General features: G+C 44.1%; 1 protein-coding gene across 1 annotated transcript in view; it reads right to left on the minus strand.

The window, feature by feature from the left end:
- Positions 1-659: 659 nt before the first annotated feature.
- SHISA6 (shisa family member 6) overlaps positions 660-16,199 on the minus strand; it is a 182,757-nt gene continuing 167,217 nt past the window's right edge. Inside the window, 3 exon segments of the mRNA XM_040331162.1 lie at positions 660-2,150; positions 9,696-9,848; positions 11,182-11,244. Coding sequence (XP_040187096.1) covers positions 1,570-2,150; positions 9,696-9,848; positions 11,182-11,244 — 797 coding nt within the window. The 3' untranslated portion in view covers positions 660-1,569.

Consider the following 16,199-nt stretch of genomic DNA (forward strand, 5'->3'; position numbering starts at 1 on the left):
GCATTAGTGTATTATTTTAGGTGGCAAATATAAAAAGAAAAAAAAATGGCAAAATGAGGCTTAGGTTTTAGAAATATATGGCACAAAGATCTTATCAGTCACCTAATATTTGTAATAAAATCTACGGTGATGGAATGGCCTGTATTCCCAATGTAGTAAATGTTCACTTGGCTAATATATGTGGGAACGCGGGCACGAGAAATGTCAGCGACGGGGTAAATACACTTTTAAAGGGTATTTGACCCCTCCCTTGTATAAGTAGAGTTGCCCTTTTTTAAACATATGTCTTCTAGAACAACGAGTAATTTAATTACAACAAGGATAGTCCAAGTAATGTCCATGTATCATCAAACTCCGTATTTAAAAAAAAAAAAAAGAAGAATTTCAAGTTGGGTTCATTACGATGGCCGACAGTCTGTTTCCAAATTACAAAACCGTGGTCAGTGATGAGAAGATGGCACAAGACGGCACCGGATTAAAGGTTATAAATCTCATAAAAAGTCCTTCCAATTGCAGAGAAACTCCAAAATATTTATTTGCAGACGAAAAAAAAAAAAAAAAAATTCACATGTCCCATGAAATAACATTTTGTAAAAAATTTACCGGTAATTAAAACATAAAATAAAACAAAAAATTCACATGTCCCATGAAATAAAATTTTGTAAAAAATTTAATTATAACATAAAAAAAAAAAGGTAGAAGATAAAAAGTCATGGTGGAAATCATAGAAAGGTTGATGTTCTTCGTATATAAAATATCCACGCGGCGTAGGACGAGGGACCGTGATGATGTCTGTGCGGTTTATTGGCTTTTGAAGTTGTCCGGTTAATAAAACAAAAGTGCGCTCCCTCGTTTTTTTTTGGCGGAACCGAGTCTATTTACACCTGGAGGAGAGTTTCCGTTATGGGGTGAAGGATGGGGCTCGATTAGTAGTATTGTGCTTATTGAGACACACCCACTAATACCTACATTATTATATTAAAAGAGTGAACAATGTAATAGGCACTAATAAATATTCCATAAGAGATAAATCCTTCCTGCAGATCGAAATCTTCTCTCCACCACAATCGCACGCGGTCAGGACCTCGCTCGCCACCAAGGAGATGTTTGGTGGACACCATGATGGATGGGTGAAGGATGCAGCACCGGGATGCCGAGACTACATGCTACAAGGGTGAAGGCTTTGGCCATGGTCATGGTGGTGACGTTCGGTGAAGGTCTACCTGGCTGTCCAAATCTACGTCAAGTTGCCGTAAAACTTTTTTTTATTTCTTAGACGTCTTGCTGGTCAAAGCGGATTTCTTTCTTGAAGAACCGGAAAGCCCTTTTATCATCCCCTTAAAACCAAAAATTTCCAAAAAGTTGGATGGTATTCCAAAAAACCATCGGCTAAAATTCACTTTTTAGCAGGACGCTGCTTGACTACAATGGCGGTTAATGGTCAATGGGCATCGTGAGAGAGGAGGTCTTCTTGGCCCACAAGGCCACGGTAGCGTGGTGTCCTGGGACTGCTTTAGTCTGTTAAACGAATATCTACAATTCACATTTATTTTATTTTATTTTTTGATATCAAACAGTCACTTCTGTTTTGCTCGCTGTGCGGTACTGTTGGTGATGCCCTGGAATATAGTGCAGCTGCTCGACCGTGTTGTGCCTCCGCGAAGCAAAGGCTTGGCGCTTGGCGGCAGTTTGGTTGACGCCCAACGTGTTATACAAGTTATTTGAGGCACTGGGATGGGAGTGCATCTTTGTCATTCGATAACGATCCAAGACCGGCGTGGAAACAAAGACGTCGGTTTGGGAAATGGCTCTTGACATGGACTTCTCGGACTGGAACTCGGACCTCTTGAGGGTCATGGCCTTGTCCGGGGAGAGCAGGGGGTCCTGAGAGTGCAGACGTTCCGCAGACAAAAGCTGCTCGTCGGACAAGATTCGGTCGTAGGGCAGCCCGTAGCCGCCTTCCTCGGGCATGTTCTTCTCCGGGGACAAGACTCTGTCCTGAGACATGGCGCGCACGGGCCTCCTGGGCCGCTCCCGGTAATTCGGCTGGTCCTGAGTCATTTTGATGACGTTGAGCGGAAGCGTCCCCCGCGCGGCCAGGTCCGGGAGATGACGTCTTCTCATGTAATATTCATCAGCCTCCTTCTCATCTGTAACAATGAGAAACGGACAATTCAGACATTAGCCTGGGGACTCCCTACCAGGGGAGGACTGACCATTCAGGCACTGCCTATTGCTCGGGGGCCCCATAATCTCCTACTGCCTGGGGGCCCCCGTGAGTTGTCAGTCCGCCCCTGCTCCTTACAAAGACATTAGCCTGGGGACTCCCTACCAGGGGCGGACTGGCCATTCTTGCACTGCCTATTGCCCGGGGGCCCCATAATCTCCTACTGCTCGGGGCCCTGTAAGTTTTCAGTCCGCCCCTGCTCCTTACAAAGACATTAGCCTGGGGACTCCCTACCAGGGTAGGACTGGCCATTCTTGCACTGCCTATTGCCTGGGGGCCCCATAATCTCCTACTGCTCGAGGGGCCCCGTGAGTTGTCAGTCCGCCCCTGCTCCCTACAAAGACATTAGCCTGGGGACTCCCTACCAGGGGCGGACTGGCCATTCTTGCACTGCCTATTGCCTGGGGGCCCCATAATCTCCTACTGCTTGGGGGCCCCGTAAGTTGTCAGTCTGCCCCTGCTCCCTAAAAAGACATTTGCAAAGCTTGAGGACCTCAGTACCGGTACGTCGCCAGACTTCAAGTGGCTCTACTGGGATGATGCCGCTGCAGGAATCATCCCGGTACCGTTTTTTTAGACCCCGCGGTCACCCCTCCTGTAAAAGCAAACCCAAAGGCTAACTAGCCACTGGATTGCTTTTACAAGCACCGGGAGGGGACGTCCTGTCTTTGTTCGGCTCTCAGCTTTGGTAACCCGGTGATGACCTGACATGTCAACGGCGCCATTTACAAAAATTCCAAACATTCGAACACACCGATCTCTCAATGAAATAGTAACGAATTTGTGACGTCGTTGACCGAGGCATGCTAGGTCGATGATGTCACAATGGCGGCGGTGTTCACCCAGTGACATCATCGGGTGACTCCGCCCCTTAGTTATTTAAGAAACGTCAGACCGCGGAGCAGGGAAATGGCGGTAAAACTTTGACGAGATCGGAGGGCTAGGTTGATGACGTCACAAGGCGGTGGGGTTCACCCAATGACATCATCGGGTGACTCCTCCCCTTAGTTATATAAGTAATGTCAGAGCAGGCAAATGGCGGTAAAACTTTGAAGAGATCGGAGTTTTTATTTTCTCGAGTCCAGCAGGCGTCGTAATTCCTGATGGATCTACATCGGGGGGACATTTTTATTTGTTAATAGAGGACTTGTCAACTCGTGTTTTGTCCCTACTCACTTTTTTGGTGAATGGGTAAGGGTAGACATGGGCCGATCGTTTCATTTCGAATTTAAATTCGGATGAGTTTTCGTTATTCGGATGTATCTGAATCTTCGAATTAGAATAGTACCGAATTTAAACAAATCCGAAATAATGAAATTTGAATTCAGAAAAAATTTGAATCGTTTTCCAATTTCCAAAGAGAATAAAATAGAATGGAAAATAAAGGAATAAAATAGAAAAAACTTTTTTTTTTCTATTCTATTCCTTTATTTTCTATTCTATTTTATTATTTTTGGAAATTGAAACTTTTCGAATATGAAAACTATTCGAATTTTGAAAAGTATTCGAAAACGATTCGAAAACTGAATTCGAAAACGAGTCGTTCGAAAAAGTTTCAAAATTCGAAGAACTTTTTAGATTCGAAAACTTTTCCAATTTCCAAAGAGAATAAAATAGAATAGAAAATAAAGGAATAGAATAGAAAAAATATATATATATTTTTTCTATTCCTTTATTTTCTATTCTATTTTATTCTTTTCAAAATGTTTCAAATTTGAAAACTCAAGTGGTTAATAATAATATATATATATATATATATATATATATATATATATATATATATATATATATATATATATATTAAAACAATTATTGAAGGCTGGTAAAAATTTGTTAGAAATATTGTTAACAAAATAAGTAAATATATATATATATATATATATAAATAAAAAAAGGAATATTGAAAGCTGGTAATTTTATATATATATATATATATATATATATATATATATATATATATATATATATATATATATATATATATATATATATATATATATATATATATATATATATATATATATATATATATATATATATATATATATATATATATATATATATATATATATATATATATATATATATATATATATATAAAAGGTTCTTTAAATAAATAAAAATAAATAAAAGATTTTAATAAAATAAACTTATACTAATAATATTAGTAGCAGTATTATTGTTCATTTATATATATATATATATAGTGTAAAAAAAATATTGAAGGCTGGTAAAAAAAAATTGAAATATTATTAACAAAATAAATAAATTATATATATATATATATATATATATATATATATATATATATATATATATATATATATATATATATATATATATATATATATATATATATATATATATATATTCACATACATACATAATATATATATAAAATATAAAAAAAGGAATTTTGAAAGCTGGTAATTTTTTTTAGAAATCTTGGAATTATATATATATATATAATTATGTATATATGTTAGTAACAATAATACTGCTAGTAAAATATATATATATATATATATATATATATATAAATAATAATAAACAATTATTGAAAGCGAGTATTTTTTTTTTTAGAAATCTCAGACATATATATATAAATCTATTTAGTTTGTTAACAATAATATTTAAACATTTACCAGCTTTTTAATCATTTTTTATTATATATTTATATAAGTAGCAGTATTATTGTTACACACATATAAATAATAATAATAAATTATTGGAAAGCTGGTAAATTTTTTAGAAAGGAAATCTTAGTTTTTTTTTATTTATATAAATAATAATACAATATTTATTTATTTTTTGATACTTGATTTTCTCGATTGAATTGTTTATTGCACAGGAACATTTGCGAAGCGCGGTCGGCGCGTTTCTTTTTTTTTAGGTCATTATGTTATCGCAGGAAACTCTTCCCGGCCTCCTTCACATTAAACAATTAAATTGCATGATTTGAAAATCGGTGATTGGGAAGAAAATGAGCCGAGATTAATTTTGTTTTGGAAAGCGAGACAAAGACGGAGAACATTAATCTCGATGTGCGGATGAGGATGGAACAGTCGGGGGAGGGGATGATGGGGAAATGTATTGACTGCAAAAAAATAAAAGAAGAAGAAAATTGGGTGCAAATCGGGGATTTTTTGGAGCAAGGCGACTGCGGCTTCGTGATCAATACATCATTAACCCTTTCACTGCCAGAGACATTATTATGCTTTTTTTTATTTTTATGCACACATTATAAAACGCCCCCTAGAGGTCATCAGTGACAGAGCAGTGATATCTAAACTGTGGCCCCCGGGAGCCCTTTTCTTGCTTTTATCTGGCCCCTGGGTGAAACTATCCGGCCCACTGAGCCTGCTCTGTCTGACCCTGTTCACAGTGGTCGTCAAGCGTGAGCGGCGTTTGATTAGCTGCAGCGGAGGGCAGGGGAGATATTGGGGGTCTAATAGATTATTGATGTATCCAAAAAAAAAGGAGGACCTGTCACCTTCCAAAAGCTAATCAAATAGAATGATTGTTAACCTTTTGTCAGGTAAAAGAAAGAATAAAAAAAAAAATCATAAAATAAAAAATAAGTAAATAAGTTAAAAGATTTTAAGAAAAAAAAAATGTATATATATATATATATATATAATTTAAATAAATAAAAGCTTTTAATAAAATAAACTTATAGTAATATTATTAGTAGTAGTATTATTGTAAATGTTTTATTTATATATATATATATATATATATATATATATATATATATATATATATATATATATATATATATATATATATATATATTATATTGTTAACAATAATACTGCTACTAATAATATTAGTATAAGTTTATTTTATTAAAATCTTTTATTTATTTGTACTTATTTAAATAAACTTATTTTTTACTTTTTTTTTCATATATATATTTTATTAAAATCTTTTAACTTATTTTTTATTTTATGAAAAAATGTTTTACCCAAGTTAAAAGATTTTAATAAAATATATAACAAAAGTCAAAAAGAAGGTTATTTAAATAAATACAAATAAATAAAAGATTTTAATAAAATAAACTTATACTAATAATAATATTAGTAGCAGTATTATTGTTAATTTTATATATATTTTGTTAACAATAATACTGCTACTAATAATATTAGTATAAGTTTATTTTATTAAAATCTTTTTTTTTTTTTATTTCAATAAATATATATATATATAAAGTAAAAATATACACACACACACTGACTGGTAATTCTGACCTATAAAAGGCTTCCAAATTGTTGCCTACAGAAAATTCAGGGTGTCTTTTTTTTTTTAAGCCACTTTAAAGCTCGACACGTTTGGCATCTATTTACTCGATACAACCCCATTTTTTTTATATTTTATGATGTTTGTGTCATTTATGTTTTTAGTGTATTTTTTCCCCCCAAAAATATGTATTTGATAAATAGCTGTACAAATATTGTTCAATATAAAAACATCTATATTCTCAAGGGCCTTTGCTTTCAGAAAATAATATTAAATACATATATGATAATAATAATAAAAATATAATATATATCTATTTATTATCCAGTGTCCCTCGGAAGACGAGCTTGTGCCGCGGCGAAACGTCTCTCTTTTGGATTATATTTATAAATATATTATTACCATTATATAAAACGATTATATTTTAATAAAATTATTATATATAAAATAGTAATTATATAAAAGAAAATGCAATTTTTTAACATGTTTGTGAAAATTTTAAAAAATAGTCCCGGTAAAGATCTGCGTTAACAATGATTCCCGGCCTATCAGGGTTCAGTGTTCAGCCTTTGCTGCGTTTCATATTTTTAAATATAATTTTAAAATTAAATCCGTTTTCATTACATTTCTTTTTTTAGACCCAGAAAGGTCATCACCGGGTCTCTGTGCTTCTCTATGTATTGCCGACAAAATCACCACATTCTGATCCCTCACATTGCGCCCGGCAATTCTTAGGATGAGGAGAGGGGGAGGTGTTCTGCAGTCCCCTCCCAGGGTGACAACACCGCAACTCTATAAATACAGTATAGTGAGTGCGTCTGTCACCCTAGGACCGGACTCCAGGACACCCTCCCTCTATCCTCTACAACATTAGGGGGAGGTGTTCTGTAGTCCACAGAGATAGCTGGGAGGAATATAACTGCCATAGACTACATTTCCCTCATTGGGGGGGGGGAGGTGTTCTGTAGTCCGTAGAGATAGCTGGGAAGATAAGGACTGATAACCTGCCATATACGACATTTCTCTCGTTGGGGAGGTGTTCTGTAGTTCATTGAGATAGCATGGGAGGAATAGAGGACATTTCCCTCCCTGGATTCCGGCGGTCACCATGGAGACGGAGCGCGGGGCTGTCTGTGGATCCTCTCATGAATATGCGATGGCGGTGATCGGCGTCTGGCGCTGACATTGATAAATTCTGCTGTTCCCGAGCGCCGCTCTCCGCAGAAAGGGGGCGTGTCACAACAAACTTATTTATTTTTTTGTGCTTGAAGTCTCGGCGATGGCGGCGCAACTCATTTCTCGAAAACGCGGAAATAAATCGTTATTTCGTTAAAGCGGACGGCGAATCCGACTATTCCCTCCCCCGGTTCCCCTCATCAACCTTCCTCATTATAGATCCTGTGATGTCATCACCGGGTCTCTGTACTTCTCTATGCAATGCAGATCTTGGCTGGTGGGAGGGGCCTGATAATATCCCATCCCCCTGGCCTCAGTACTGTCAGTCCTGATGCAAGCAGTGGGAGGAGTTATGCAAATATCAATATAGGTGGATGCCAGTGTGGAGGATGGGCGCTCCTAGGTACATTATATTTGCATACAGACCGCCCCCCCCAGGTAACGCCCACTTGTGATGCTGAGCCTATATAACTAAAATCCAATAAATGAAAGGGGCGGGGACCGTCAAGCTGGGGAGGAAAGAACGTTTTGCAGTTCCTATTGCACATTGTGAGAAGAAGAGTCGGTACAACTGTGCAAGTCCTACGTTGCTAGGAAACACTCTGCTATTGCCCCCTAGCTACCCCGGTTGCTAGGATGCAGATCACAATGCTGCATGGCTACCTCTGTTGCTAGGACGCAGATGACAATGCTGCCTGGCTACCTCCGTTGCTAGGACACAGATCACAATGCTGCCTGGCTACCTTCGTTGCTAGGACGCAGGTCACAATGCTGCCTGGCTACCTCCGTTGCTAGGACGCAGATCACAATGCTGCCTGGCTACCTCCGTTGCTAGGACTCAGGTCACAATGCTGCCTGGCTACCTCCGTTGCTAGGACGCAGGTCACAATGCTGCCTGGCTACCTCCGTTGCTAGGACGCAGGTCACAATGCTGCCTGGCTACCTCAGTTGCTAGGACGCAGGTCACAATGCTGCCTGGCTACCTTCGTTGCTAGGACGCAGGTCACAATGCTGCCTGGCTACCTCCGTTGCTAGGACGCAGGTCACAATGCTGCCTGGCTACCTCAGTTGCTAGGACGCAGATCACAATGCTGCCTGGCTACCTCCGTTGCTAAGACACAGGCTACCATTGCCACCTAGATACCTCTGTTGCTAGGACACAGATTGCTATTCTCACCTAATGACCTACGTTTTTGCCCCCTAGCTACCACAGTTGCTAGGACACAGGTCACCAACACTGCCTAGCTGCCTCCGTTGCTAGGACGCAGGCTGCTAATGCCCCTCAGATACTTCTGTGGGCCTTTAGACTCAGAGGTCACCAGATGCTGTTGCTTTTCCCTCACCTGCCTACCTCCATTGCTGGGACGCAGGTCACCAATGCTGCCTAGCTACCTCCATCACTAAAGCACAGGCCACTATTGCTGCTTAGCTACCTCTGTTGCTAGGACACAAGTCGCTATTTTCGCCCAGTGCCCCCCCGTTGCTAGGACGCAGGTTGCCATGCCCCCTAGATCCCTCTATGTGAGAGAGGAATAAGGACAGAAGGTAAAGGAAGGTGGCCCCTGGGTGAAGCGCACACCAGATCGGTCAATGAGGGCGTGGCCACGGTTGAGGCGTACACCGGATCGGTCAATGAGGGCGTGGCCATGGGTGAGGCATACACCAGATCAGTCAATGAGGGCGTGGCCACGGGTGAGGCACACACCGTCTCGGTCAATGAGGGCGTGGTCACGGATGAGGCGTACACCGGATCAGTCAATGAGGGCGTGGACACGGGTGAAGCGTACACCGGATCGGTCAATGAGGGCGTGGCCATGTGTGAGGCACACACCAGATCGGTCAATGAGGGCGTGGTCACGGGTGAGGCGTACACCGGATCGGTCAATGAGGGCGTGGCCATGGGTGAAGCGTACACCGGATCGGTCAATGAGGGCGTGGCCATGGGCGAGGCGTACACCGGATCGGTCAATGAGGGCGTGGCCATGGGTGAAATGAGACGGGCAGACAGACTTGCACAACACAGAGCCATGAGGGTGGAATGAACGGCACCTACTTAATTTCTTGAGAGAAGAATATTTACTTGGATTGGTCTTCATGGCCGACTCGTAGGATGGCGGCAGGTGGGAGAGGTTCTGGAAGGATCGGGAGAAGGAAAGATCGTACGGCTCGGTGGCGGAGGTGAGGATGTTGTTCATACGAGGCTTTTCTGTGGAAGGAGATAAAAGAACATCAATGTCAGGATCCACAACCAAACATTCACCCCTCCCTCGCAATACACGGGACCCCTCCCCCTTCTCGCCTTCCTCAGGATCCACAACCCAACATTCACCCCTCCCCCGCAATACACAGGACTCCTCCCCCTTCTCGCCTTCCTCAGGATCCACAACCCAACATTCACCCCTCCCCCGCAATACACGGGACTCCTCCCCCTTCTCGCCTTCCTCAGGATCCACAACCCAACATTCACCCCTCCCCCGCAATACACCGGACTCATCCCCCTTCTCGCCTTCCTCAGGATCCACAACCCAACATTCACCCCTCCCCCGCAATACACGGGACTCCTCCCCCTTCTCCCCTTCCTCAGGATCCACAACCCAACATTCACCCCTCCCCCGCAATACACGGGACTCCTCCCCCTTCTCGCCTTCCTCAGGATCCACAACCCAACATTCACCCCTCCCCCGCAATACACCGGACTCCTCCCCTTCTTGCCTTCCTCAGGATCCACAACCCAACATTCACCCCTCCCCTGCAATACACGGGACTCCTCCCCCTTCTCGCCTTCCTCAGGATCCACAACCCAACATTCACCCCTCCCCCGCAATACACTGGACTCCTCCCCCTTCTCACCTTCCTCATTCACCCCTCCCCCACAATACACGGGACTCCTCCCCCTCTTGCCTTCCTCAGGATCGGCAACCCAACATTCACCCCTCCCCCACAATACACGGGACTCCTCCCCCTCTTGCCTTCCTCAGGATCGGCAACCCAACATTCACCACTCCCCCACAATACACAAGACTCCTCCCCCTTCTCGCCTTCCTCAGGATCCGCAACCCAACATTTATCCCCCCTCCACAATACACGGGACTCCTCCCCCTTCTTGCCTTCCTCAGGATCGCAACCCAACATTCACCCCTCCCCCGCAATACACGGGACTCCTCCCCCTTCTCGCCTTCCTCAGGATCCCCCCCACAATACACGGGACTCCTCCCCCTTCTCGCCTTCCTCAGGATCCGCAACCCAACATTCACCCCCCTTTAAAAAAAAAAACTTTTCTCAGAAGAAAAGGGAAAAGCTGTAACATTGTATCCTGTGTGAGGAAGCAGCAGTCTCTCTGCAGAAAATCAGACACACTCCCTCTTGGGCTAAATCTCCAATCAGCAAAGAGTGTGAGCTTTGCAGTTTGCAGAGCTATAAGCCTGATTCAGCGGGGGGAGGGGGGACCTCTGCAGAGAGACCAATTTTAGTTATATTTTTCTATAAATTGTTCCAAAAAAATAAATGAAGATCTGGAAGTTTCCCAGAATGCACCTCACCGTTTGTGGGCGTCTGCGCCGTGTTGTTGAGGACGAGCGCGTTGTAATTTTGTTGATGTTCTCCTGGAAGAAAAGAGAAACACAGCCCTCTGATTACCACCAATGTCCGAGGAATATTCTGAGCGCAATCACCACATAATGACCGGGAGCCGCGGAGATACCCCTCCCCCTCCCCCATCCGCCAACTCCACCCCCTCGGACATGAAATCTGAACAAAGCACATCCCTCTATAGTGTGTACTTGTCTCAGTCCAGAGCATTGAGTGTCATTTCTGTCTGCTGCCTCCTTCCTCTGCTATCTGCATGAGACTCCTCCCCATCTGCTATCTGCATGAGACTCCTCCCCCTATGATATCTGCATGAGACTCCCCCCCTATGATATCTGCATGAGACTCCTCCCCCTATGATATCTGCATGAGACTCCTCCCCCTCTGCTATCTGCATGAGACTCCTCCCCATCTGCTATCTGCATGAGACTCCTCCCCATCTGCTATCTGCATGAGACTCCTCCCCATCTGCTATCTGCATGAGACTCCTCCCCCTCTGCTATCTGCATGAGACTCCTCCCCCTCTGCTATCTGCATGAGACTCCTCCCCCTCTGATATCTGCATGAGACTCCTCCCCCTCCGCATGAGACTCCTCCCCCTATGCTATCCGCATGAGACTCCTCCCCCTATGCTATCCGCATGAGACTCCTCCCCCTCTGCTATCCGCATGAGACTCCTCCCCCCTCTGCATGAGACTCCTCCCCCCTCTGCATGAGACTCCTCCCCCCTCTGCATGAGACTCCTCCCCCCTCTGCTATCTGCATGAGACTCCTCCCCCCTCTGCATGAGACTCCTCCCCCCTCTGCTATCTGCATGAGACTCCTCCCCCCTCTGCTATCTGCATGAGACTCCTCCCCCCTCTGCTATCTGCATGAGACTCCTCCTCCCTCTGCTATCTGCATGAGACTCCTCCCCCCTCTTTCCTCTGCTATCTGCATGAGTCACTTCTGACACGTTTTCCTGACACCAAGAGAAAAAAGGTGACAGGGGAACAGGGGAGGGAGCTCCAGCACACAGCCTGTGATTGACAACCTCTGTTGTGTTGTGAGAAGGTGGGGGGGGGGGTCCCTTCCCTCCAATCAGCTCTCACAGCTGTCCTCACTGAGCTCTGTAGAGTGTAATTTCAGAGTTTGCCCCCTGTTTTCTGAAAACTTAGACAAGCTTTATAAATTCTGCACTTTGAACGGATGTAAAGAGAAGACTGCAGATAAACAGGTATAACTTATGTAGGGGGATTTGTTACATCACTGTGAATCATCTTCGGACACAGCCGATTGCAGATCGCAGTAAAGGGCCAATCACAGCTGATCACATGGAAACAAACGCGCCGATTATCAGCGTTCCTCTCCTCACCCGCTGTCACTGTGCGAGGAGAGGAGAGCCGCTAACCAGCAAGTGTGACAGGAGACATCTACACTGATAATCAATGCCCATCAGTATCACCCATCAGTGCCGCCTTTCAGCCCATCAGTGCTGCCCATCAGTCCCACCTAACAGTGCCCATCAGTGCCCCCTCAGTAGAGCCTTTCAGCCCATCAGTGCCACCTGTCACTGTCTATCAGTGCCTCTTCACCTCTCAGCACACATGAGTGAAGAATGACTCGCCTGTGTGGACATTGTGAGAGAAGCGGCCATGACACCTTGGGCCAGATTCTCAAAGAATTGGCGTTGGCGTAGTGTAAGCCATTTACACTACGCCACCGCAAATTACTGGAGCAAGTGCCGTATTCTCCAAGCACTCGCTCCGTAATTTGCGGCGGCGTAGTGTAAATGGCCCGGCGTATGGCCGCGTAATTCAAAGGGGGCGGCTTGTATTCAAATTAAGCGCGCCCCCGCGCCGATCGAACTGCGCATGCGCCGGGCGGAAAAAGAGCCCAGTGCGCATGCTCCAGCTCACGACGGAAAACGTGAGCGTCATTGACGTAAAGTCGTATTCGCGGACGACTTAGTAAAATGACGTAACCGACGGAAAATGACGACACTGAGCCGACGCCGTACTTAACATGGCATACAGCGGACTGGCGTAAGGTTACCCCTCATATAGCAGGGGTAACCTTACGCTTACGGAAACAACGTAAATGACGACTACGCGACGCAAATTCGTTCGGGAATCGGCGTATCAGGCTCATTTGCATAGTCAAATGAGAACTGAACGTAAACGCCACCTAGCGGCCAGCGTCGAATTACATCTAAGATCCGACGGTGTAAGTGACTTCCACATGTCGGATCTACGCCGTATCTATGCGAAAATGATTCTAGGAATCAGACGCGCTCAGAAACAGAGATACGACGGTGTTTCCTGAGATACTCCGTCGTATCTCTTCTGAGAATCTGACAACTTCTCATTAGAAGGGAAGAAATAAGTAAAAACAATAAAGAGAAATGTTTTCCGGAATGCTGTGTGAGGGGAACACACAACCTACCCTTCAAGCGTCACTCCTATTTACAGCCACTGCAGCCTCCTGTCACATGACTCCCTAACTCCATGTGAGAGACGGTGGGTGAGCTGAGAACACCTGACCTGACAATGTCCTACAGCCAATCCCCTGCACCCTGATCAGTGGACTGCAGAGTTGGGGCGCATGGTAAAGGTCACCCATAAATCTATGAATTGGTCCCTTTGGCTGCATTCGCACTTCAGCGCTTTTTCACGCATTTCTGAAATGTGGGAAAACCGCCCGTCGCGTGTGTGCATTGCCATTCATGGAGGGATCTCCTGCACACAGCCTGTGAGTGAGAGCCTCAGCTCTGTTCCTGTGTACAGGGGGTGTGTCCCTCCAATCAGCTTTCACTGAGCTCTGCAGTGTGTCATTTCAGCTCTCCGCCCCCGTTTTCTGAAAAGCTTTATCAATTCTGCACGGATGAAAATACTGCAGATAAACAGGTACAACAAAAACGGGCGTAACGGGCACAACAAAACATGGAGTATTTTGCCTCCTGCAGCCCTGCGAGGTCCCGGCGTTGATTGTACGGCGAATGTTGATTCAGTGGCACAGAAAAGGACGAATTTCCTTTGTTTGAAGGGATTGCCGCCTCCAGGTCGCCGCCGGCGAAGAATCTCGCAGGAAAAGTCCGGAACGGGGAAGTTTTATTGGAGGTATCAGAGAACAGATCATGAAATTAGCGCAGACAAAGCTGCGCTCACCTCACCTGTCGTGCCAAACGAGAAAAGATTATTTGAGTTTTAGGGCGTGCGGGGGAATGAATCACGATGTGTGTTCAGCGCGAGATTCACGCCGAGCTCCCCGAATGCAAATATGACCTTTTCCTGCCGAGGGAGGCAAAGTACGGAATACCATTTGTGGCCCATTAGCCTCGGCGCGCAGCAACCGCCGACAAGGACGCCAAAACTGCTCTGACCTTTGAGGCTTACATAGATCCAAGAAGAGAAAGAGACGGGGACAGCCACCGATCCGACCGACCGACCGCACAGGAATAAAGAGACCGCTCCCTAGGTGACCCTTCATATTCATGAGAACACAGCCTATCCAATCACTAGAGACCAGTGACATCACCGAGACCCTTCATATTCATGAGAACACAGCCTATCCAATCACTAGAGACCAGTGACATCACAGAGACCCTTCATATTCATGAGAACACAGCCTATCCAATCACTAGAGACCAGTGACATCACCGAGACCCTTCATATTCATGAGAACACAACCTATCCAATCACTAGAGACCAGTGACATCACCGAGACCCTTCATATTCATGAGAACACAGCCTATCCAATCACTAGAGACCAGTGACATCACAGAGACCCTTCATATTCATGAGAACACAGCCTATCCAATCACTAGAGACCAGTGACATCACAGAGACTCTTCATATTCATGAGAACACAGCCTATCCAATCACTAGAGACCAGTGACATCACCGAGACCCTTCATATTCATGAGAACACAGCCTATCCAATCACTAGAGACCAGTGACATCAGAGAACCTTCATATTCATGAGAACACAGCCTATCCAATCACTAGAGACCAGTGACATCACAGAGACCCTTCATATTCATGAGAACACAGCCTATCCAATCACTAGAGACCAGTGACATCACAGAGACCCTTCATATTCATGAGAACACAGCCTATCCAATCACTAGAGACCAGTGACATCACCGAGACCCTTCATATTCATGAGAACATAGCCTATCCAATCACTAGAGACCAGTGACAATACCGAGACCCTTCATATTCATGAGAACACAGCCTATCCAATCACTAGAGACCAGTGACATCACCGAGACCCTTCATATTCATGAGAACACAGCCTATCCAATCACTAGAGACCAGTGACATCACAGAGACCCTTCATATTCATGAGAACACAGCCTATCCAATCACTAGAGACCAGTGACATCACCGAGACCCTTCATATTCATGAGAACACAGCCTATCCAATCACTAGAGACCAGTGACATCAGAGAACCTTCATATTCATGAGAACACAGCCTATCCAATCACTAGAGACCAGTGACATCACCAAGACCTTCATATTCATGAGAACACAGCCTATCCAATCACTAGAGACCAGTGACATCACCGAGACCCTTCATATTCATGAGAATACAGCCTATCCGATCACCAGAGACCAGTGACATCACCGAGACCCTTCATATTCATGAGAACACAGCCTATCCAATCACTAGAGACCAGTGACATCACAGAGACCCTTCATATTCATGAGAACACAGCCTATCCAATCACTAGAGACCAGTGACATCACCGAGACCCTTCATATTCATGAGAACACAACCTATCCAATCACTAGAGACCAGTGACATCACCGAGACCCTTCATATTCATGAGAACACAGCCTATCCAATCACTAGAGACCAGTGACATCACCGAGACCCTTCATATTCATGAGAATACAGCCTATCCGATCACCAGAGACCAGTGACATCACCGAGACCCTTCATATTCATGAGAACACAGCCTATCCAATCACTAGAGACCAGTGACAT

Source organism: Rana temporaria, chromosome 12 (genome assembly GCF_905171775.1).
Source record: "Rana temporaria chromosome 12, aRanTem1.1, whole genome shotgun sequence".
Classification (NCBI taxonomy): domain Eukaryota; kingdom Metazoa; phylum Chordata; class Amphibia; order Anura; family Ranidae; genus Rana; species Rana temporaria.